Below are 23,923 nucleotides of genomic sequence, written 5' to 3'. Positions count from 1 at the left end.
AGGAAAAGAGATTTGGTCATGGGATTCCATGGCAGAAGAGCAAATGATTGCCTGGTATCTGGAGAACAACCTTTGTGTTATCCACCTGAATTAGCCTGTTCCCATGCTGGTAATAAAGACATACCTGAGATTGGATAATTTATAAAGGAAAGGGGTTTAACTGACTCACAGTTCCACATGGCTGGGGAGGCCTCACAGTCATGGCAGAAGGCAAAGGAGGAGCAAAGGCACATCTTACATGGCAACATGCAAGAGAGCATATGTAAGGGAGTGCCCCTTTATAAAAAGTCTCAGATCACGTGAGACTTATTTGCCATCATAAGAACAGCAAAGGAAAGACCTGCCCCACCCCCATGATTCAATTATCTCCCACCAGGTCCCTCCCACAACACATGGGAATTATGGGAGCTACAATTCAAGATGAGATTTGGGTGGGGTCATAGCCAAATCATATCACCATCCATCCATCCTTCCCTGTGTTCCTCTACAAGAGTTTTGGAGCTTCTGCCATGTGCTGGTCAAAGGGTACAGCAGAAGACCAAGAGGTAGTCTGTGCTTTCACAGAGATCACATTCTGCTGAACAGAAGAAGTAGAGAGATTTAGTTATGTAATTTCAATTTATTTATTTATTTTTTTAAAAAGCAAACTTCTAAATCAGGGGCAAAGAGAAATGGAATAGGGCTGTGTTGGTGGCTGAGGTGATTACAGTGAGAGAAAATATAGTTTTCCTATTTTTAATGCCGAGTTCTTGGCTTCGTAGGGGGAAAAGCAGGAAAATAATGCTAATAAGGTCTCTCTCTGCTTTCTTAAAGAGGATTATGTGATTTTCTCTATGGGATATATGATATTGAAAGGTACAAATAAAAGGAAGTGTCTTTCAAGTAAGGAACCATCAGTAGAGGCTCCTGGGAGACTAGGAGGGCTCAGGCAAGAGGGGAATCCCCAGCATCTGGACTCCCCAGGAGCTAAACGTTTTTGTGGCTATAACTTTCTTCATAGCCTCCTGCACGATGGAGTACCTTGTGCCAGTATCTGCCAAGCAGTGTGGGATGCCAGGAATTTTATTTCACTTTGGTTTCTAATACACCCCTCTCTCTCTCTTTCTTTTTTACAGACCCTGCAATTGTCAATGGGGTTTATTGGTCTGAATCCCTAAACAAAGTTTTTGTAGATAACTTTGACCGTGACCCGTCTCTCATATGGCAATACTTCGGAAGTGCAAAGGGCTTTTTTAGGCAGTATCCAGGTGAGTATCCCTGCATTGACAATTGTGGCTCAGATTAATGATAACTGATAATGTGATATTTTTCTTTAGGGTTCAAGGTTAAAACTTTTCTGCCTTCTCTTAGAAGAAAATGAAAGATAAAGTCCAAACCTATTGTCAAGGTGCAGGACAGGAATGGCAAGGTGGCATCCACATGGGCATGCACACACACAGGACATGATCACAGGAACTCTCTGGACCTGCCCCGTTCTCAGTAGAATAATTCACAGAGCTGTCACCAAATGTGAAGAACTGTAGTGTGAACTGTACCTTATTTAATACTTCTGAACAAGAGTTTGGCCTTGTTACTAATACTACTGCTATTATTGCTATAATTATTATTATTGGGGAAAAGAGCATACTTGGGCAATTAAATTCTCACTAACAGTTATAAGAAATAGAGAATTTGAACTGGATTTGTCCACCCCAGAGCTGACTCCCCTTTCAGAAAGATGTTGAAATGGCCCAAGCATCGCTGACGGCAACAACCCCTCCACCGAGGGTGCTCCCAGCAGCCCCAGCACCCCCAGTACCCACAACAGTGCGTATCTCAGAGGCTGTCCTTCATGCATTTGGAACAGGTGTTCCTTCTGGAGCCTTCCCAGGCCTCTGCTTTGTGGTAGGATTTTAATTCTGGCTTGGTTTGAATTTTAATTAAAAAGGGAAGTTTTAATTTTGCTTACAAGTTGTGAAAACAGGACTCGGGGCTGCAACTGTGCCAGCATCATAGCTGTAGAAATTAACCAGCTCAACCTAAAAGAAGGGGGAAAAAAAACCCACCCTGCATAATCTTGGAGCAATTAAGTGAAGTCTTTTATGTTTTCCTTAAGTAAGACTAGGCACCTGATATCTTCCCACTTTGAGGCACAGAGATTGCCGGCCTCCACCTTGCGGAATTGTTTGCCCCGTCCGTGCACAGCATCTGTCCCTCGAGAATTGCCTGCCGGGTCTCTGCTTCGCCAGATTACAGAACATTTCCCAAGAGTCATGTTCAGCATGGCACACTTGCTTCTTCCCGGAGCTCACAGAAATGTAAACAATAAGCATCCTATTAAAGATAACGCCATAATAAACAGTGGACGATTAAAGCTCCAGTGTCACCACATTGCAGTCTGCCTTGATACACTCAACAGAGAGCAAATCTGGTGCAGATATTGCTGAAATCAGAGCCTAGGGGAGAGGTTGCTCTGCTTGGGAAGCCCCTGGGTATCCAACTCTCTCACTATGCGGCACTGTGAAAAGGGCAAGACAGATAAGTAGAAACCACAAATCACCTGTTGTCTCCTCCAACAGGGAGTCCTTAAACTATGGTCACGAGGACATTTGAAAATAAAGGGAATCCTCATAAAAGGTTTGTGTAATAGGGGAGATTAATTTATATACAAGGTTTTTATCAGAACAATTGGTTCAGCCATGCTTACTGTTCTTTTAGGACTTTTGGGCAGGATGTGGCTTTGTAAAATGCCTGCATAATTTCGGTGTTAGAAAAGACGTGGGCCGCAGTCCACCAAGGTGTTTCAATGCCGTGATAAATGTCATGTGGCCACTCAACTCTGTGCTTGGTTCTGAACACAGAGCATGCCTCTCGCCTCCTGGACATATGACTGAAAGAGTGATCATGAGCATTTTGCAAGGATGTTTTTCTTTTCAGGATGCTTCTTGCCATTGTTAGAGTGGTGTGAATCAGTGGTAAGTGTGCGTGTTCTTAAGCAGAAGGAGTCTTTCTTCAGTCTTACTGAGTTCTGGCTTTGTACCACTGTATGAGGCTCTGAGGATAAAATCATGAACTAGACAAAAGAGGTCTCTGCCCTCATCCAGCTCCCTCTTGTGGGGACATGCATTTGTCGTGGATTTTGGTTGCAAGTGACAGAAACACAATTCCAGCTAGCTCCAGCAAGAAGCACACTTACTGGCTCATGTAATTTGAAATCCAGGGAATGTGCCATTTGGGCGACAGCTGGATTTCCGTACTCAGCAATGAGAGACTGGAGCAGAGTCATTTGGAATTTGAATCCTTCCTTTCAGCTCTCATTTCTGCCTTCTTCCATTCTAACCTTGTCTCACTGGCAAGTGATCTCCTCATAATGGGGAACAGGCCTGGCAGGATGTCTCAGTGGGGGTTCCAGGGGAGGAGAGAGCATCTGTCCCGGTAGCTTGGATGAAAGTCCAAGAATTAGCCTGGTCTGAGTCGCATGCCCACCGCTGATGCCTGAAGAACTAGTGGGTAAGGTCAGCCATCCGAAACCCTGGGGACTAGTCAGGATTATTGTGGCTTTGCCTAGACTGGATCCCCAAAGGAGGGGGCATCAGTGACCACCGTGGGGAGATAGACAGGCAAACATCATCATGGTACAGTATGTTTCATGCTAAGCTGAGGGAAATAGAAGGGGCTGGGTGATCACTAAGAAGGATCACCAACTCCAACTTCTGGGGTGAGAGGAAAGAGTCCTGGGAAGGAGAATTTTGGTAAGCATTAGCCTGAAAGCCTTCTAGTGATGATGATGTCCATTTCTGCATGGCTTCACACATAGGCCTTCACCAGTTCAATTTATGTCCTAAGGGCATGTGGTAACTCTCTTGTGTCTCTCAAAAGGACTTTATGAGATGGTGGAAATGTTCTGTATCCTATCTAATATCACTAATGTCACTGGCCACACAGGGGTAGTGAGCACTTGAAGTGTGCCTAGTGAGGCTGAGGAACTGAAATTTAAATGTTATTTAACTTTATTTAAAATTAAAATTAAATGGCCACACGTGGTTAGTAGTCACCATGTTGAATAACATAATGCTGTAGGAAGAGACTTTTGTAGTCTGATACCCAGTTTCCAAGGGACCAGCCTTACCTTTCAGGGCTTGCATTGCTAAAAGGTCTTACTGAACAGATGACTTCATTAGGCTCTATAGTTCTTACTTTATAAAACGGGAACTCTATCCTGAAATCCTGAACCATCAGGCTTTCAATCCCTGTCTCCTCTACTAGAATATTTGCCCCTGGGAGGACAGAGTCATGTGTTTTGTCCATTACTCTTTCACTAGCTGCAAGAATAACACATAGTGGGTGCTCAATATGTGTTTGTTGAATGAATGAATCACCCATTAGATCAAATTCCACCAGATCTATTGTCTCCCATCACACCAGTGGCAGCTGCCCTCTCTCTTCAGACAGAATAGAGCTATTGCCTCTTTGGGGAGCTGGTCCCCAGCTGCAGTCTGGTAGAGACTTGATGACTCAGCAAGGAGCTGGCATAAATGCAGTACAGAGCCATGGTCCCTTTATGTTCTCATTGATCCCTGTCCTCCAAGTCTTCCTAGTACCTGCCCTTTCCACCCCACTGCCGACCATGTCCTGGACACGCCCATCTGTTGGCTATTTCCTCCTGATGCTTTATGACCATCTCATCTAATGAGTAGTGTTCTCCAGGCTCCCCATCTCCCAGGAGGCAGAGGATCAAAGGGCTGCACAGTCATCCCTTTTCCTGTGAGCCTTGACCAGTTCATCTTTTTACAGTCCTCTGTGGGACCCATTTTCTACCTGGTTATTGGCTGAGGCCACCAGTGACTGATCTATTCTTCCTGTTCTGGCCAATTCTTAGCTTTATTTAAAATGATATGGCTGGCTGACAGTACCTACCCATGTACTCTTACCTACATAAGGAAAAACTGTGTCTGTACATCACAGGCAGGTCACTGTCTAATCAAACACAGGACACCAGTTAGGTTCATGCATGATTATAAGAAGCCCCGGTCCCTTCCCCAACATCAGATGGTCACCTTTCTATAGCCGTACGCAGGGGAGTTTGTTCCTGTAGAAGGCTTGGTGATTACAAAGGGCAATGATTGTCTTATCCTCGCACCATGATTTGGCTGCCATAGGAAGGTGAAAGCTGGTTCATAGCCACAGCCACGATGAGGGAGCTGGACAGCTAGGTAAAGAGCTCTCTGTAAGTTTGGACTCGTACATGCTGTTTGCTAGTATCAAGTTTAGGTTCTATGCACAGCATTACTTTTTATTTCTTCCCATCCATGCCTTCCTCACCAGGTTCAGGTTTAGCAATGGGGAGAGTGTGATTTGATATTAGGGTTTTCTTCCTTGGCTAGCTCAACAGGACTGCCCCAATAAAGATGATCGTGGAACACCATAATTTATAATTTTCATAGCAACTGTCTTGCTACATCCTCATTTTCATGGTGTGTAATCTCTCAAGAGATTGGCAAGAGAGATGGCATCTAGTTGAATAAAGGAGCTCTTTTTAGAGAAGTGCATAGGCAGCTTCTCAGAAGACATTTTACAGCCAAATTTGACTGTAGCTTGACTCACATTAGAAGCCAGCATGTATTTTTGACCAGATATTTTAGATCTAAAGTTATACTGGAAGGTATGTGTTTAAACTTTAAATTATGGGCCAAGTACTAATTTTTGAGGAAGGAATTGGGTAGAACTTAGGGATAAACCAATATCTGCCACCTCTTGATTTTCCTTCTTTCCACATCTTTCTGGACTTTTTGCTTTCAAATAGGGAAGACAAATGCCATGTTTCAGTAGGATAGGCAGTATCTGTTCAGGTGGAGGTGGTTTTTTGTTTGTTGTTGTTGTTGTTCTCTGTTTGTTTTTTGAGAACGAGTCTTACTCTGTCTCCCAGGCTGGAGTGCAGTGGTGCAATCTTGGCTCACTGCAACCTCTGCTGTGCAAGTTCAAGCAATTCTCCTGCCTCAGTCTGCCGAGTAGCTGGGATTACAGGTGCCTGCCACCACACCTGGCTAATTGTTGCAGTTTTAGTAGAGATGGGGCTTCACCATTTTGGCCAGGCTGGTCTTGAACTCTTCACCTCGTGATCCACCTCGGCCTCCCAAAGTGTTGGGATTACAGGCGTGAGCCACTGCGCCTGGCTGGAGATGGTTTGAACGTCATTGGCAGTGCCAGTGAAGTTGTATGGAAAACACTGTGCTTTAAAGACAAGAGAAGGAATGGACGAAGATGCCCTTTACTGAAGTGGAGAGAAAAGGACAACATGGAGCAGAAATAAAACCACAGGACAAAAAGATATTCAGATTTTTATTGTGCTATTTGTTTTAGTCCTTCATAGTTCCATTACACAGTCTCAAACCTCACTGCCACACGGAATTATGTTGGGAACATGTGGCTTGACCTTCAGTCTTGTATTAGTCTCTGTTCTTTTGGCCCTACTGTTTATTTTCACAAGCTAAAAGAGAACAGGAAGTCATAGGTTGTCTTAAATGAAATTAATTTTCCTCCAATGTTAGTTTGTAATGCCTGTGGGAGAGAAACCGTGGGATATAGCAGTGTTGCACAATGATTCAAATTCACTCAAATTTGAGCGTTCGAATCTGCAGCAGAGATTTTGACATTATTTTCAGTTTCACATAGGGATTTGGGTACATTCTGGGGACCTTGTCCTCTGAAAGCTGAGGAAGGCTGGCTGGCAATCACTGATGCTGACAATGAAGCTCAGAAGGCCCCTCTGGAGCAGGCGGGGTGGCAATTTCCTCTGCCTCTGAACTGCAGCATTCCTCTTGTCTCGGGTTTCCCACCCCATCCTACCTGAGTGGGATTCCAAAAGGCATATTGGCACTTCGAGAAATGATGTGGCTCACGGGGGTGCTTCTTGCTTCAGTGATAATTCCTTGGATCTCAAAGATTTAAGATGAGCCAACTGTTACTCCTCTGAGATTTGAAGTTACCTGAATGTTTTCAAAATATTTGTGTGGTCCAACAATTATATACTAAAAAGGTGATATATCCTAGGGGAGACAGTGGCACCTGGGGCAGGGTTTTCTGAAGTTTGTTTTTTAAAACACTTTCCTGTGAGATTTTTGGAGGAGGAAGGCCTCCATGTTCAAATCATCTTGGTAAATGCTACCACTAGGGTCCCTGTCATAGACATTCAAGATGCACTTGAGCAGGTTAAAGGCCCTTAGCTGTTCCTCCCATCATGTAGAAACCAGTTTTGCTTTGATTCACTTAATGCATGTTAGCATCCTGTAGAACTCCTCACAAAACACACCATGGAAGTGCTTTTGCAGGGAAGAGAGCGATGGCTTGAGAATTGGGAGAGCCCGTCTTAGTCCTAACTGGACATCTCAGGAAAATCAGAAGATTTTCGCCCAAAAGTCAGGTTTGGGCAAAATGACACCCCCCTCCCCCGCCACAGACTCATTCAGCCCTAACTCTGAGTCAAAGTATGATGTTTATCGTACCTGCAGGGCAGCTATGCCTGGAACTGCCATGAGGTACTGTCTTCATCCCTGCCCATTGCATACCTCATGTCCTGAGCACAAAGGGCCGAGACCTCACAGTTCGTGCTGCCACCCAGGCTCCTCTCCTGTGGCAGGGACCTCCCCTACATACAGCCAACCAACATTCCTTCAGTTCCTTGAACTGGACATGTCTTCTCAGCCTCAGGGCCTTTGAACACATTGTTCTCTCTGCCTGGGATGTTCTTCTCTACCCTGTCACCACCCCCTGCTATTGTTTAACAAATCCTACCCATATATAGTGGGTTCAATAGTGTCCTCCCAAAATTTATGTCCACCAGGAGCCTGAGAATGTGACCTTACTTGGCTATAGGGCCTTTGCAGATGTAAGTAGGTAAGTTGAGATGAGGTTATTATACTGGTTTAGGGTGGCCCTAAATCTGATATGATGGATGCCCTTATATGAGGAAGAGAGGATACGTAGACACAGAGGGAAGGCAGCCATGGGAAGATGGAGGCAGAGATTGGAGTGACACAGCTCTAAATCGACAAACACCAGGCATTACCGGGAGCTACCAGAAGCTAGGAAGAGGCTAGCAAAGAGTCTCCCTTAGAACCTTTAGATGGAGCTTGGCTCTGCTGACACCTTGAGTTTGAACTTCTAGCCTCCAAAACTATGAGACAATACACTTCTGTTCTGCCACCTACTTTGTAGTTCGTTCGGTCCTCCATACCCATGGATTCTGCATCTATGGATTCAATCAACCATGAATGGAAAATATTCAAGAAAAAAATTACAACAATAAAAAGTAATACAAATAAAAGCAATACAGTATAACAACTGTTGATGTGTGTTAGGTGTTGTAAGAAATCTAGAGATGATTTAAAGTATATGGGAAGATGCACATAGGTTATATGCAATTATTATACCACTTTGTATCAGGGACATGAGCATCCACAGACTGAGGGTGGGGATTCTGGAACAAATCCCCCATGGCCACCAAGGGACAAAGGTAGTTTGTTACAGCAGCCCTAGCACAGCAATGCATCATCATTCCCACTCTCAGCTCAAAGATGTCTTTCTGACGTTAGGGATTAGGGTCGCCTTTATCTACTGACATGCATCAAGTATTTCTCCTCTACGGCATCTCTGGTACCTATGATTTCTTATCCAGTGTCTGCCTCCCTACTAGCTGTGAGGCTTCCTGAGGGCAGGCAGGAGCCAAGTCCCTCTTTCACCATCACTACTGTATGTCCACTGACTGGCAGAGGGCTTGCCAGTTGGATGAAAATTGTGATTAGTAGACAAGATGCTTTGAGGCTGTCCCATCTGATCCACTTTCATACTGGAATTGTATCCTGTGTTGGTTTTCCCAGCAGACTAATTTCACGTCAACTTTTCAAAAAGCACCAAGTGGCTTAGCGTGGTGGCTTGCGCCTGTAATTTTAGCACTTTGAGAGGCCGAGGTGAGCCCAAAAGTTCGAGATCAGCCTGGGCAACATGGTGAAACCCCATCTCTACTAAAAATACAAAAAAAAAAAAAAAAAAAAGCCAGCTGTGGTGGTGGGTGCCTATAATCCCAGTTACTCCGGAGGCTGAGGCAGAAGAGTCACTTGAACCAGTGAGGCTGAGGGTGCAGTGAGCTGAGATCACACCACCGCACTTCAGCTGACAGAGTGAGACTCCATCTTTGGAAAAAAAAAAAAGCACCAAGCTTCAGAGTGCCTGGAATGAGAAACAAGCCCATATGCAAGGAAATGCTTTCAGCCTAAAAGGAAATCATTGAGTATAATTAATTGGCTGCCACCCAGGCCCTGACCTGAATGTTGGGGCAGTAGAAGATAATAAAATATTTTCTGCTCCCGTGGAGCACACAGTGATAGGGCTGTAATCCGGGGAAGGGTGCCAGAGCCAGAAAATGTTGGTGGACAATCACCAGTATAGGCAGGGGTGGCTGTGGTCTAAGATCACTCACTACAGTTCAATTCAAGAAACATCCACTGAACACCTCCCATGGGTCAACATATTTAAAAAACAAAAAATAAAAAATTCTCTTTATATCACACTCAAACCAGTTATTTGTGGAATTATAAATTGGAGCATTGCCTGGCCTCACCAGAGATATAACTTCACTGTTTCTCAAGACTGTGCCATCCTAATGGTACCTGGCTTTATGCAAAGCAATGTGTCAGATATTTTTTAAATTAATTGCATTCTTGTCCCTTAGTGTACGACATCATATTAGTTGTATTTTATCTTTATTACCTAATGACCTCCAATTTGGCAGTAGCTTCTTATACTTCCATTTTCTGATTTCTTATGGGGAGTGTTTTTAAATTAGACACATGTGCAGTGGGAAATGTAGGTACAAGAAGGACAAAACCCAATATCTCTTTGGATTACAGACTACTGTCTCAAGGTTATCTGTGTGATAATTTGGGGATGTTATCTTTAGCAGATGCCTATTATTAGCTCAGTGTGGTCCTTTAGAAAGCTGGCCATTGTTAATTGGAAAAAAGAATCTCAATGCCACCAGCTGAGTCAGGATTCTCTCCTGTGAAAATGATATTTCTGTTTTTATTTTCCTGTCTCCAAGGTCTCTGTTGCAAATCCTCCATCCCTGAGCAGAACTGATGGTTGAAAACAGTGATTTTCTATCTTGTTTTTAAGCAGCCAATGCCTTTCTTTTCAAATGATATTTTATTCTTAAAAACTAAGTTGGATATATCCTGACTAGGCTGCAAACCACAAGACTAAGGATGTTGGATCTGATTTTACACATGGGGAAAAATCCCCAGGCTTCAGGAGCTGAAATTCAAACTTTATTATGCAGCATAATGAGAGCCATTTTATTTCATTTCAGTGTGGAAAGCCAGGCCAAAATTTCTGATTTTAAAAACAGGAGTGAGGAGGGAACAGACCTGTGTATATCTTTAGATGGAAACATTGTATCTATGCTTTCAACCCCCCTGCTATAGACATTACATCACCTGGTCCAGGGACAGGGCCAGACCCTTCCCAGAGATCTATGGATGATACCCCCAGGTGCAGCAACTTGCTGGACAGTAAGAAATGACTTTGGCTACCTTTATCCTTAGCCAAGTGAAGGAGCTGGAGTCACATACTCTCTCGACGGACAGCACAGTCCTAAAAACATCTCCACTCTCTGCAGGCCTTTGGAGCAGCTGAGCTAGTGCTGTGTTTGCTATAGGGTTATGGCCCAAAAGCTCCTGCCTGGATTTGGCGATGGAGCATGTGATGAGCTCCGGGGTTGGTCTTTGCATGTGATTTTTCACCCTGTCCATTCAATCAGCAAAGTAGAGCAGCCTTGAAATGCTATGAATAAATATTTGAAGTTTCTGGGTTTCTCATAACCCCATTTTTCTTCTAGGGATTAAATGGGAACCAGATGAGAATGGAGTCATTGCCTTCGACTGCAGGAACCGAAAATGGTAGGCAGTGGTCAGACCTGTTCGTTATTTCTCAAAGAGATACCTTGAAGAGAAGTCAGGATTAATTTTTACTTAATTTTTCCCTTGACTTAGGTACATCCAGGCAGCAACTTCTCCGAAAGACGTGGTCATTTTAGTTGACGTCAGTGGCAGCATGAAAGGACTCCGTCTGACTATCGCGAAGCAAACAGTCTCATCCATTTTGGATACACTTGGGGATGATGACTTCTTCAACATAATTGCTGTGAGTGCACCGTTTTGTGCCTTCTTTGCACTTGGGTTCATTTGATCTTTTGGTAGCAACTGGTTAACATTGCTCTCACTGTTAGATCTAGAGCATCTACCTGCCAGAACATGAGGCCTGGTTAGTCTCATGAAAGTTGACAGAGTCATGGACAGTGGAAGGCAGTGGAAGGGCTTTTGGAAATGCAGTTGAACACACGTTGCCTGTCTTCACCCACCACACAGCCACACCATCTGAGAGAATGACACACCAGATGTGGTATTCCTGGGGAGCTGACATTTTCAGATTCTTGGAAAACAGACTTAGCAAGATTTTCACCAAACCACTAGAGTTTCTCACATGGAAATTAACTTCCAGCTAGGATAGCCTGATGATATTGATGATGATAATAATTAATAATAATAATAATAATAATGGCAATGAAGCAACTAAAATATGGAGAGCAGTTTATGGCTCACAGAACACTTTATTTCAGCTTCTGGAAGAAAAGTGGCATTTATTAAATGCCTGCTTTTAATAAATGCCTTACTCTTCATATTTTTTTTATCTTGGTTTTTCACAGCAAGTCTAGGAGGTAGGGGGTGGTTTGGGCATATTCTCAAATGAAGGTGCTGAGATTGGAAGAGTGTCAGTAACTTGTCCAGGTCACAAGGCTGGCAAATGGGGGATCAGGGAACCAAGCCTGAGACCGGGCAGTCGTGTAGCCTGGAAATGACCACTTATTCAGGTCTCTATCTTGTCAATGAAAAGAGTCAAACTCTGCAAAATATTTGAAGAGATTTATTCTGAGCCAAATATGAGTGACCATGGCCTGTGACGCAGCCCTCAGGAGGTCCTAAGAACATGCACCCAAGGTAGTTGGGTATCTGTTCAGCTTGGTTCACTGGTGCAGCTTGGTTTTCTACATTTTAGGGAGACATGAGACTTCAGTCAAATACATTTAAGAAATACATTGGTTTGGTCCGGAAAGGCAGGACAACTTGAAGCAGGGGCTTCCAGCTTATAGGTAGATTTTAAAATTTTCTGGTTGACAATTGGTTGAATTTCTCTAAAGAGCTGGGGGTGAATAGACAGGAATGTCCGGGTTAAGATAAAGGATGCTGGAGGCCCAAGTTCTTTTTTGCAGAGGAAGCCTTCACATCCTAGGCTTCAGAGAGAATAGGTTTTAAAATATTTCTTATCAGACTTAAAGTCTGTGTTGATATTCATGCCAGAGAGGTGTAAAGAGGCATGTTTGAACCCCATTTCCCATCACGGCCTGAAACAGTCTCTCAGATTAAATTTTAAAAGAGCCCTGGTCTCCTGTGTAGAGGAGGAAGTCCATTCAGATGGTTGGGGGGTCTTAGAATTTTATTTTTGGTTTACAATCTCCAGTTCTTTTTCTTCTTGCCACTGATTATTTGGTATGATTTTCATCATGCCCCTTATGTTCCTCCCACTCTCTTTCCAAAGGCTCGTCCGAGTGAGCCTGATTTCTTTGAGTACTTGAGCACTTAACCAAGTGTGTGTGTGTGTGTGTGTGTGTGTGTGTGTGTGTGTGTGGTGGACACGTATTCTTTTGCATGAAAATAACACACATCACATCTATTTGGGAGGTGGAGTAGTTGCTATGGGCAATGGAGGCAGCATGGCGATGCGGGCAGAGCCTGGGTTTTGGAGTTGGGCTGTTTTGAATCCCATTCACCACATATGCTGTGTGTCTTGGGCTAATTACATTAGTCTGGGCATCAGCTACCTCAGCTGTGAAGTAGGTGTGCTCACCTTGCCCACAGGGTTGCTGTTGGGATCATCTGAGTTGATGCACCAGAGTCAAGCTGGTGCACAGGGCTCCTTAGCCAGTGGTGGGATACAAAAGAAGAGAGTGCTCCAAGAATGCTGTTGCTGTGGTCTGCATGGCTCCCCTAAACCCACAAGGAGAGTATGTTGTCATGGGGCCTTATGACTGGGCTGCCTTCTGCATAGGTATGACACCCACTTGTGTTCTCCAGGCAGAGGGCCTGGGCCTCTAAGTGACATGAAGATGGCCGAGGGGATTGCCTGAATTAGTATCCTGCCTATACAGGCTTCTTCTGATCAGACTCTCAGAACAAAAGGTTCTGATTTTAAGAAATCCTAAAGACGAAAGGGAAAAGAAAGAGAATACTGAATTCCTTGGGAGCAGGGGTTAGTCATGGATGCATCCCCAGCACCTAGGCAGTGCTTGGCAAATAGGAGGAGTTTAAATATTCGTTGAATGAATAATAACCACAGCCGCCTTCCACTCACTGTGTGCAAGTCAGTTGCTAAGTGTCCTGTGTGGATTATCTCAATGAATCCTCACCCCAGCTCTGTGCCGTGTGGCGTGGAGACAGAGGCATGAAGCCGCAGAAGTGACCTTTTCGAGTTACACAGCCAGAAAAGGTGGCACGGTGAAGGCTCACACATTGCCCGGCTTCACCTTGCACCCTTTCCTGAGCAGAAGTGAAGAGGATGTAGTTGATCCACTCAGCCATCTTATCATGAAATTATATGGCCTCGAGGCATAGTTCTTTGGAAGGAGACTCTCAGATAGTTAGAACTTTGGGTGTGCTGCCAAGTTACTCTAGTTGCCAGCCTAGTGGTGGGAATGCAAAATGTGGCTTGATCCCCACACATCCTGAAGCATTTACAGATAAGAGGCAGCTAATTTGAGACTATCTTTCTTATTAATCTTTAATTACTCATTACAGAAGTATCAGAAATTCACATAATAAGAAGGGCTAACTAATTACATCCTGTGTTCTTTATCAGTCAGGATTTATTGTTCTGTTAACAAAACCAATCGATTGAAATAATCTATGTAAGTTCATTAAGATATACAAACAGTGTCAACTCAATAAAGAAGAGAAGGGGATTAAGATAATTAAAAGTAGACATGCCAGTTATTATAGAACAGTTAAGAAAAAAAAAATTTTTTACCCCAAATTGTCTCTTTATATAAAACCCATTAAAGATCCCATTAACCCTCACTGTACATCTGTTTGTTAATTTTCAACATAAATAATCAGCTTCAACACTATTTACATAATTATTTCAACAACTAGCAAGACACTCTGAACTTCTTTATTTGAAGCCTTTATAGTAAAATCATGAACTTTGTTCCTCTAATGGATAAGAGAATGGATCAGATATGTTAGTGAATTTATATTAGAAGGCCAAGGTCATAAAAGAACCATTAATTAACAGTAATGTTGATAGATTCATTGCTTTTTAATGTAGGCAACATGTGTAATAATTTTAAACAATTCATCAATGTTCTCATTTCTCTTTCATTTGGCACATATTCTAAATGTTTCTGTGTATATGAGCACACAGTCTGTTCACAAAAATAGATTCATATTTTACAGAATATTCAGCAACTCTTATTTCAATCAAATGTATTTGAATAACAGAGCATTCCATCACATTTGTTACTCAGAAGTGCTACAGTGAGTGCAGTGCGTGCAGTGCACTGAATGGAATGCATATATTTTTTGCAAGGTTGGGTGTGCTTCTATTGAATAAAATCTAGACGTGAAATTGCTGCACCGAAGGGTGTGCACACAGGCACCTACCAGAATGTCTACCAAGCAGGGCATAATGTTTACACACTTACCAACAGTTTGAGGCTTCTAAATAATAGGAGATTCCTAGCTGGCAGATTTTCATTTGCATTCCCTCGAATTGTCTCTCCCAATCCTAAGTGTGTTCTGCGAATCTTGCCTTGTTGAATTCTTATTTTTTTCCCTCCATCACCTCCTTCTGTTTCTGCCCTGACATAATTGCTCTAGTAATATGGTGTAGGTTTTCCCTCAGTCTGTTTAAAATGGTCACTTGTCTCCTGTGTAGAGGGTGACCCAACTGCAGGTTCTTAAAGTACAGGGGGATGGAATATTTGAAACACCGTCCAGAATGCCCTGCAAATCTGTGTGAGTGCACTGTTATCGTCGGCTGGATTCCATTTACGAAAGAGGACATTATCATTTCATCCTCCATTACACTGTCAGCCTTCCTTTGCTTGCCAGGTAGATGTTTGTGGAGATAAGTCACTGTTTTAGAGGAAAAGTAAAGAATACAATATTTTCAGTGCCGGAAGCCCTCGTGTACTGTAGGTTTTTGTTTGTGCAAATCTAATTCATCATTGCCTCTTGATTTTCAGTGCCATAATGGAGGTCGGAGGAAAGAGATTTAAATAGTGGGAAAGACTTCCCTTGGCCACTTAAGTTCGTCTTTCAGTTTTGCAGGTTTTATTAAGTTCATTGTGAACTGCATGTTTAATATTATACTGAAAAGTTTCTGATCTTGATCTGTCCAGAGTATAAACATAAAAAGATAATGTTAAAAATTGTTTTAGCTTTCATGGGCAAGGTATTGCAAGATCTATCTAAAATGGACAAACTAACTGATTGAATTATGAAAGAATAGTTGAAATATGAGAGTAATTTTGTGCAGTTGAAGTTAAAATTTTAAGGTCAGACCACTGGTGCGTGAAGAGAGATGTCTCTGACAAGAGAAAAGGCATATTTTTCTGATTCACTTTGAAGTCTAACTTCAAGCCATGCATTAAATTAACAATATTATCATAAAAATGAGGGTGCTAATTCTGTCCGATGTTGAAATTTGAAAAATGACTTTACAGAAGCTTAAGCCATGCATTAAATGAACACAGTATTAACTGGGCCAATATTGTTAAATCAATTTAAATGCCTCCTGCAGCCCATATTTGTGCAGACTTGAATTAAGAAGAGCATCATTTGTTAGTTCAAGCAAGAACTTTCTGATGCCCTGGTTTTAATTTGCAGATTTTCTTTAGAACGGTTTCTCCAATGCTTTGCCGCCGTGGATTTGCTTTTTAAAGTAATCGATTCCGTATTAAAAGTATGAGGATAGTATTTTCTTTCAGTGCTCATTTGTTCTGTACTACTAATTGTGTCCAGTTGTGTTTCAAATTACATAAGATGCTTTTGTAATGCAAAAGATCCCTGGGATGGCTTGCGTTGGTCAAAATAATGTGCGTTCATCTGCTTTATTACATAATCCCTACACGTTTTCATTCAAAGGTTATTTAATCAAAAGTGCACCAGTAAAACTGCAAAAATATTTAATGGAGTCCCAGCAATTCTGCATCAGTTTCTTGTATTACATGAGCATGGCAGCATTTAATTCTATGGTTTTTTTTGTAGAACTTTGGATTCTTTAAAACATGGCCACTTACTTCCTTTACTTTTTGTTTATTTACCTGTTTTTTGAAAGGGGTAGAGATTCTCATTTTTTGTTTCTGTGCCAATTTTGTTTCTGGCTTTGTTCCTAGTCCTTTCCATTAGTGATCTTCTCTGCAATTTTGCCCTTTTGTTTCTTTGTTCTATTGATTCATTCAACAAATAGTACTGAGTGCTCTGCATTAAGCATTGGGGCTAACTTAAGCCAAGCTGTCTGCTCTCAGAGACTTAGGTTTTCTGTGTGTGAGCCTTGTATGGGGGCTACCAGGAAGCAGGTCTCACAGCACAGTGTGGCCAGTGCAGTCTTGGAGAGGGAGTAGTTGCGGGGCTGGGTGTCTAGAGCTGGGGCATGTATCACCTGGGGCTCTGTGGCGGCTTACAGAAGAAGTAATGACCAAGTGGACACTTGAAGATAAGTAGGCTTGCCAGGCATAGGCAAACGTGATGAGACAAGGCAGGGAGAATAGGAGGAAGGAGTCAACAACTGAGGAAGAAAGTGCCATTTGCAGGTGTGAGATTCCCCTACCCCAGCCCCGAAGAAGGAGCTCTTGGTGTGTCTGGATCACATGGGGGGTGGGTGAATGTGGAGGCGAGTGGGTCCCGTGAGTGATGGTGAAATGAATGAGACTGGATGGAGAGAGGCAAGCCAGATCGAACCAGTCTGGTCAGCCAGGTGGAGGAATTGGGACAACCCATGGAGGCAATGGAGACCCACAAAAATGAGTCTCAGCTTCAGGGCAGGGTGTTGAGATGCGCCCTAAAGCCGGTCCCTGCTTAGAGAGGTCTTTCCTCATCCTCTTCTCTAGGCTACTGATAACCTTCTGTTAGGCCTGAAAGCGGAATTGCTTTCATCTGTCAAGTTCGGCTTCTGATATTAGGTGGATTCCTCACTATTATCCAGAGCCCAAAGTCAGTTGCCTTTGGCTGTCTGGCTTTTGGACTGTGATTCACCTGAGCCAGTATATGCTGGGATTCTACACTAATGCAGAAGCTCCTGTGAACCTTGGTGGGAGGGTCTAGCCCATTTGCATCGCTTTTAGATCCTTCTCCAAAACGTTCTGGCCCTTCATTTAATCAAAGTTGCCTTTCCTATTTTAGATCATCATTAAGATTCTCATTGATCACTTTGCTGTGTCTGTAAAAGGGGAGATGTAGGGAATGCTCACAGACATTGGGCAAAAGGAAAGAAAAGGCATATGATGATGTGTCCCTTGCCTTTAGAGCAGAGAGTTTGGAGGTTGGTTGAATGGAGACAGAGGGACAGTTATCTCAGCAAGAGGTATGGGATGTAGTCTAATACCTGAGGAAGATTGTGGGTTTGTCTCAAGCCTATTGTTATTTTTGGAGGGACTGTTGCAGCATCACAAATAAGCACTATTTGTTATAAAAAGGAAAGCCAGGGCCAGGTACAGTGGCTCATGCCTATAATCCTAGTACTTGGAAGGCTGAGGCAGGAGGATTGCTCGAGCCCAGGAGTTCGAGACCAGCCCGGGAAACATAGGGAGAGCTTGTTGCTACAAATAATGATAAAAAAATTAGCTGGATGTCGTGGCATGTGCCTGTGGTCCGAGCTATTTGGGAAGCTGAGTCAGAAGGACTGCTTGACCCTGGGAGGTGGAGGCTGCAGTGAGCTGTGATCACACCACTGCACTCCAGCCTGGGTGATACCTGAGTGAGACCCACATTTCAAAAACAAACAAACAGAAACAAACAAAAGGAAAAAAGACCTTATGTTCAGATGGAGCAAGAGTAAACATACTCTTTTACTAAGAAAAATAAGAAAAAACGGTTCATTGTCACTCTACAATGATGGTCATGAGCAAACTTAGCCAGTGTTTTATGTCCCCAGCACACAGTAGGTGCTTAGGGTAATATTCAGGGAGCAAATAAAGAAGTGAAGAGTTCTGTGGCAGATGCCCTCCTACATGGGGATTTCCCAGTAAGCTGGCTGCACCATCTTGGCTCCCTGTCTGCCAAAGACCCCGGTCCCTGGGAGGATTCAGAGGTGGCTTAGAGTGGGACAGTGTGTGGCCAGATATCATGGGCTTGTCTTGGGTATGTAGACAGTGACATGTGCCTGATGACATGGCATCTTATCCCCAACAAATGCAGATCCATGATCTCCAGAGAAGGCCAAGGACACATGCCCCTGTTCCAAAGAGTGGGTCACTTTGCCGTCACTGACATCACTCTCTTCCTTCATAGCAAGTTCCAGCTCTGGGTGCAGGGTGTCATCTGTTGGCCTTTCCCTCTATGTAGCACACATCACACTCACATATATATTTTCTTTCTTTTTTGTGCATTTGTGCCTGTGCACCTAGATGCCTTTCTCATTCTTACGTGCCAGGATCTATGTTGACTGTTATTTCATCCTCACAGTGAGCTCACAAAAGAGGTGCAGTTAGAATATCTGTTTCCCCAACACAAAAGCTGAGGCCAAGGTCACCCAGCTAGTGTGTGGCAGAGTCAGGATTTGAACCCAGGCCTGCCTGCCTCAGTTGCTTTAGCTCTACTGTTCTACCCTTGTGAGAATCAAAAAAGGAAAGCCAACCAGGAAGGAAGCAGGGAGAAGAAAGCCAACAGCATCCGAGTCCCCGTATGCTATGTGGCAGCTTCTAAGTTCTTTAAAGGGTAAAAGCTGTTTGTCCGTTTCCTTACCGTGTAGTTGGTGGGCTGGACTGGACCCATTTCCAGGGCACCCTAGGCCCACTCCTCTCTCCCTAAGAGACTCTTCCCATTTCCCAGAAATTTGCAAGAAGGACTAACCACTTGGGCAGGAAGGGGAAAGTTTAAGTACGTCTTTAGGGTTCAATCCTGGTAGTGCAGGGGAGTAAAAGCAAATTTTAGAAGGAAATTGCATCTAGCTGGTGATGATGTATGTTGTATCCTTTTCTTCCTTAGACTGTTGATATCAGATTATTTCATTAGGGATCAAGGAGAGCCATTTATTTTTTTATTTTTATTCTTTTTTTGAGACGGAGTCTTACTCTGTCGCCCAGGCTGGAGTGCAGTGGCGCGATCTCGGCTCACTGCAAGCTCCGCCTCCTAGGTTCACGCCATTCTCCTGCCTCAGCCTCTCCGAGTAGCTGGGACTACAGGAGCCCGCCACCACGCCCGGCTAATTTTTTGTATTTTTAGTAGAGATGGGGTTTCACCGTGGTCTCGATCTCCTGACCTCGTGATCTGCCCGCCTCGGCCTCCCAAAGTGCTGGGATTACAAGCGTGAGCCACCACGCCTGGCCAAGGAGAGTCATTTATAAGGCTGTTGTGTTTTAGGGCAAGAGGTGACCAAATCTTGAGTTGTAAATATATATGGCTCTTCTACATCATCGTTTCACAAAATAGGAATCTAGAGAACAGACACAAAAGTGCAGAAGCTGAAAGATTTCCAAATAAAGGGCTGTGAGGAGTCTGGAAGCAGTTCCATGCACAGGGCATCCTTGGAGGCCCCCTCGGGAGGAGCTGTTGGGTAGTGAGAGGAGCGTGCACAGCTGGCAGGCCTCAGTACAGCTGCCTGGTGTGCACAGTTCCCTTACACACATGGCTGAGCCCAGCTCCCTCTGGTGATACAGACCAGATTTCTCAGCATAGCTTTATCCTGATGCAGTCAAGGGAAATTAGTCAACTGCAAGCTTGGATGATGCCACTAACAAGCTGGCTGGGATTCTGAAGAGCGGATTCCTCCACTGAGGCCATAGCACACACAGTGATGGCAAGCATGGTTTTGATTACTGCACATGTACCTCCCTGATGAGGGCAAGAACTCCTTCGTCTTCTTGACTTTTAAATCCCCTCTGGAGCCCCCACAAGTATAGACTTTTATATTAGCAAGGCAGTTTCAGATCTGTTGCCTCACTCAATTTTTGCAGGGGCCCCCGGAGGGAGACTGAAGGTGAATTAGTAACTTCTTATGCATAAGATTCTGGGATCAGAGAGGCTTAGCAACTTCCCCAAGGCCACACAGTGAGTACACGGTAGAGGCAGGACTTGGACCCAAGTGACCTGACCACCAGCTCAAACTGTACAACCCCAGGAATCAATTTTGAGAGTGTGTATTAGGTAGAATGTCAATGAAGTGATTCAATTTACCTGGAAAATGGAAGAATGAGAGGAAGTAAAACCACAGTGGGAACCTCAGTTAGGAAAGTTTTGGGCTCTAGTTTGCAGAGCAGGTGAGGAAAGGTTGGTTCAGCATACAGGCATCTGATAATGTCATGTAAGAAGCCTGGAGGAGGGTGGCTGCAGCTTTTGCACAGTAGCTCAACATTATCTTCAGGGGCCCACGCTGGCTCCATCTTCCTGCTCTGTCTTCCTTGGGCTTTGCATTCCATTCTTTGTCTTGTAACCTCATAGTTGCAAAATGGCTGCAGCAACTCCACAATAGCATCCCAAGCAGGAAGAAAAGAGTGAGTATAGATGAGTTTTCCCTTAATGGCAGGAAAACGTTTCATTGAAACTGCCCATCAAACTTTCCCTTATGTCATGGTCATTTGACTGCCCCTAGCTGCAAGGCAGGCTATGAAAGGTCGTGTCCAACAAAGGGGAACTGGATGGCTGTGACTGGCTAAGACCCTTTGTGCTTCAGGCCTTAGAAATCGGTGTATTGTCACCCTAAACCAAATGAGTCAGCAGGGAAGTGAAGGAGAGGGGAATGGCTGTTTTCTTAGCAACTTCCAGGGTCAGTCCAACAGAGATTGAGAGCTTTGGAGGAGTTTTCCTTCATATTGAACTGTGCAGTTGCTTCTTGGATCCTGAGTTGATGTTCTCTTTGTTGACTAAAAGTCATACTCCCATTTGTCAATGTCTAATGTCATAAATATATTTTTTCTCCATGCCTCGTTATAGGATATTTAAGCCCTCAAATCATTGGGATATAATTTTTCACATGCTTTTTAAATGACTAAAAGCAAAGATGAGAGGGCACAAGCCTGACTGATGGGGAGATCTGGAGGTTTGGGGGCCAGAGAGGATAAGTTGGGGGCATTGAGGACCTGTTGTGAGTGGCTGTGAGGTCAGACTGCCTGGATTTGAATCTGGACTCCACCAACCCTCACTTACTCTCTGGTGTCTTTGGGCAAGTCGATCATTTTTGCCATGCCTCAGTTTCCCCATCTGTAAAGGGTGAGTGATTGGACGTGCTTGACAAATGATGCTAAGATAACGTGCAGGTGAAGTTTACCTGCTGCCTAGATGCAGTAAGTGCTCAGTAGCAGTTAATTGCCAAGGTCAGTTTGATCACCACTCCTGCTTGCTTGGTGAGGCTCTCTCCATGGGAAACCTGATGCATCCCAGTTGTTCTTGAGCAGCTTTAGGTCTAGCCCCTCTTCGACCTGTCCCTGCGGTGTATCCAGAGGGATTTCCCAAGCTCATCTCTTTATTCCACTCACTCCCTTGCTCACAGCCCTGCATGTTCCTCGCTGACTTTAGTTTTAAAGCACAAACTCCCTAGGCCAACTTTGCTCAAGAGTTAGCTGGGTCTGGGAGAGATGGTTCTGTTCTCTTCTCTCAGGAGCTCCAGGCCTCTTTGGCTGCTAAAGTAGATATACCATAAAACTGTCATCAATCAAATGGTCCTCAGGAACCCACTATGGGTCCAGCCCTCTGCTTGCTACAGAAAATACGCTGAAGGACCAGGCATGGGCCCTAATGGTGTGGTCCCACTTTGTGGTGGGGAATCCAGCCAACAGATAATTAGAATTTACAGGGATTATATGGAAGAGGGACCTAACCCATTGCCTAGCCTGCACCACAGGCTGCTTCCCAGAGGAGGTGGGAATAATCTGACCCAGGAGGTGAACTGGAGTCAGCCAGAGAGAAGAGGTGCCAGAGCGAGAGCTCAAAGCAGGGGTCCCAGCATTGGAAGGCCTGAAGGAAAAGAGGAGACATGTCAGAGGACAGCAGGGGAATAACGGCTGGCCAGGATAAGTTTTAGGGGAAGGCTGATGAGTAAAGATGCTAGAGTGTCAGCAGGACCAAGGGTCCAGAGCCTTGCAAAGCCCCGGGAACATTCATCTGCACAGCAATGGGAGCTGTGAATAGGACTGACAAGAGGCAACATGATCAGATGTGTAAGGACCAGCCTCCCTGCAGGGCAGAGAAGCAAGCTTGCTGAGAGAAATGATGAGAATACTCACATTTTTGCTACCTGGTTGTTAGCTTTGCGCAAAAAAAAAAAAAAGGAGGGGGTCCTATTCTGGATATGCTGGGATTGAAGTGATGGGAGTGCTGGTGTTGGCAATGTATGGGAAATTGTGCATGGACAGTGCCCTGATCAGCACTCACATACCCTTGCAGAGTGACCAGGGAACATTAAGGCTTATTTTGTCCCCACTCATGTGTAAGCCACACACGTGTCCCTTGGTTCCATGAAGCCAAAGACAGTAGCTGGAGCTGTATCCACGCAACTCTGGGATGTTCTGCAGCTCCCACCAGGACCATGGGCTGTCAGCCATGCCCAGGGAACTGCCAGTGTTTGGAGGCAACCCCAAAGAATGGTCAGTTAACAGGGTGCACCCTGAACCCTGCCAGCTACCAGCACATGCTCTAGAAGTTTCTCCTTCAAACAAGAAAAGAATAAAGTCTGTCTGCAGCACATGATCATAGTTGTCTGGAGGGACACCCATGAGAGAGTTCACCTTATGTGAATAAATGGAGCCTGTGATTGTGCCGCTTTTTTGTTTGTATGCATACCTCCTTAAATTATTAAGAAGTACCCTTCAATTCCTTAATTAAGTGTTCCTTCTTGACTTTTTTCCTTTGCAGTATAATGAGGAGCTTCACTATGTGGAACCTTGCCTGAATGGAACTTTGGTGCAAGCCGACAGGACAAACAAAGAGGTAGGGGCAGCTCGGGGGAGCATTCCAGTCATGGTACACCCCTGTCTCCCTCATAGTGATTGTTTCACAATAAATCTGTCTTATCAAATACACTGCCCCTTCATTGAGGCCCTTGGAGCTCCCATGTATAGAATATTTATTAAGAGGCCCAGAGAAAATCATGGCACTAAAATAATTACGTTGAATTCAAAGGCTTGCTAGTTCTGAAACAACTGCATTCACTTATTGTCCTTGTGCTCTAATAAACACAACGCTATGGTGTGCTTGATGCTTACGTTGACACTCTTGAGAGAATATGGCTGTTGCTGAGATTTCAAAGAAAATTGAACCCACTTGTTATTTCCCTTTCCTTCTCACGGTTGATTAAATAGTCTTTGGGGTAACTGTTGGGGTAACTTGTCTGCTGTTAAAGGTAAGCCTTACAAGGATAGGAATGCTGTCTGCTCACTACTGTATCCTCAATGTGCTGAGCATTGCCTGTTCCATCAATATTGTGGAACAAAAGGACGATATGTTAAAGGAGAATCTTACACAATGGGATAGAGGTTTTCCCCTCCAGTTTTGGAGTATCCTAGGAAAATTTCTAAAGTAGACTTCTGTAAAATACATCCTGTTTCCCTTTAGCCACCTTTAAATTTGTCAGTACAGCTACCGCAACCACCACTATACCACCCCTACAGGTCCAGTTGAAAATT

The 23,923-nt window shown here is 44.1% G+C and overlaps 1 protein-coding gene across 4 annotated transcripts in view; it reads left to right on the top strand.

Annotated features, from left to right (window-relative positions):
* CACNA2D3 (calcium voltage-gated channel auxiliary subunit alpha2delta 3) overlaps positions 1-23,923 on the top strand; it is a 962,218-nt gene that overhangs the window by 432,914 nt on the left and 505,381 nt on the right. For all 4 annotated transcript variants that reach the window (XR_004029736.1, XR_004029737.1, XM_030811589.1 and 1 more), the window contains exons 6-9: positions 1,116-1,247; positions 10,871-10,931; positions 11,025-11,175; positions 23,154-23,228. Coding sequence is in view for 2 of the 4 variants with exons in the window: in XM_030811589.1 (XP_030667449.1) it covers positions 1,116-1,247; positions 10,871-10,931; positions 11,025-11,175; positions 23,154-23,228 (419 nt within the window). In the remaining 2 variants the exon portion in view is untranslated. The remainder of the gene's footprint in view (positions 1-1,115; positions 1,248-10,870; positions 10,932-11,024; positions 11,176-23,153; positions 23,229-23,923) is intronic.

This window comes from Nomascus leucogenys, chromosome 4 (assembly GCF_006542625.1).
Source record: "Nomascus leucogenys isolate Asia chromosome 4, Asia_NLE_v1, whole genome shotgun sequence".
NCBI lineage: Eukaryota > Metazoa > Chordata > Mammalia > Primates > Hylobatidae > Nomascus > Nomascus leucogenys.
Note: the sequence above shows the minus strand (reverse complement) of the source record. Positions and strands in the feature narration are given on the sequence as shown.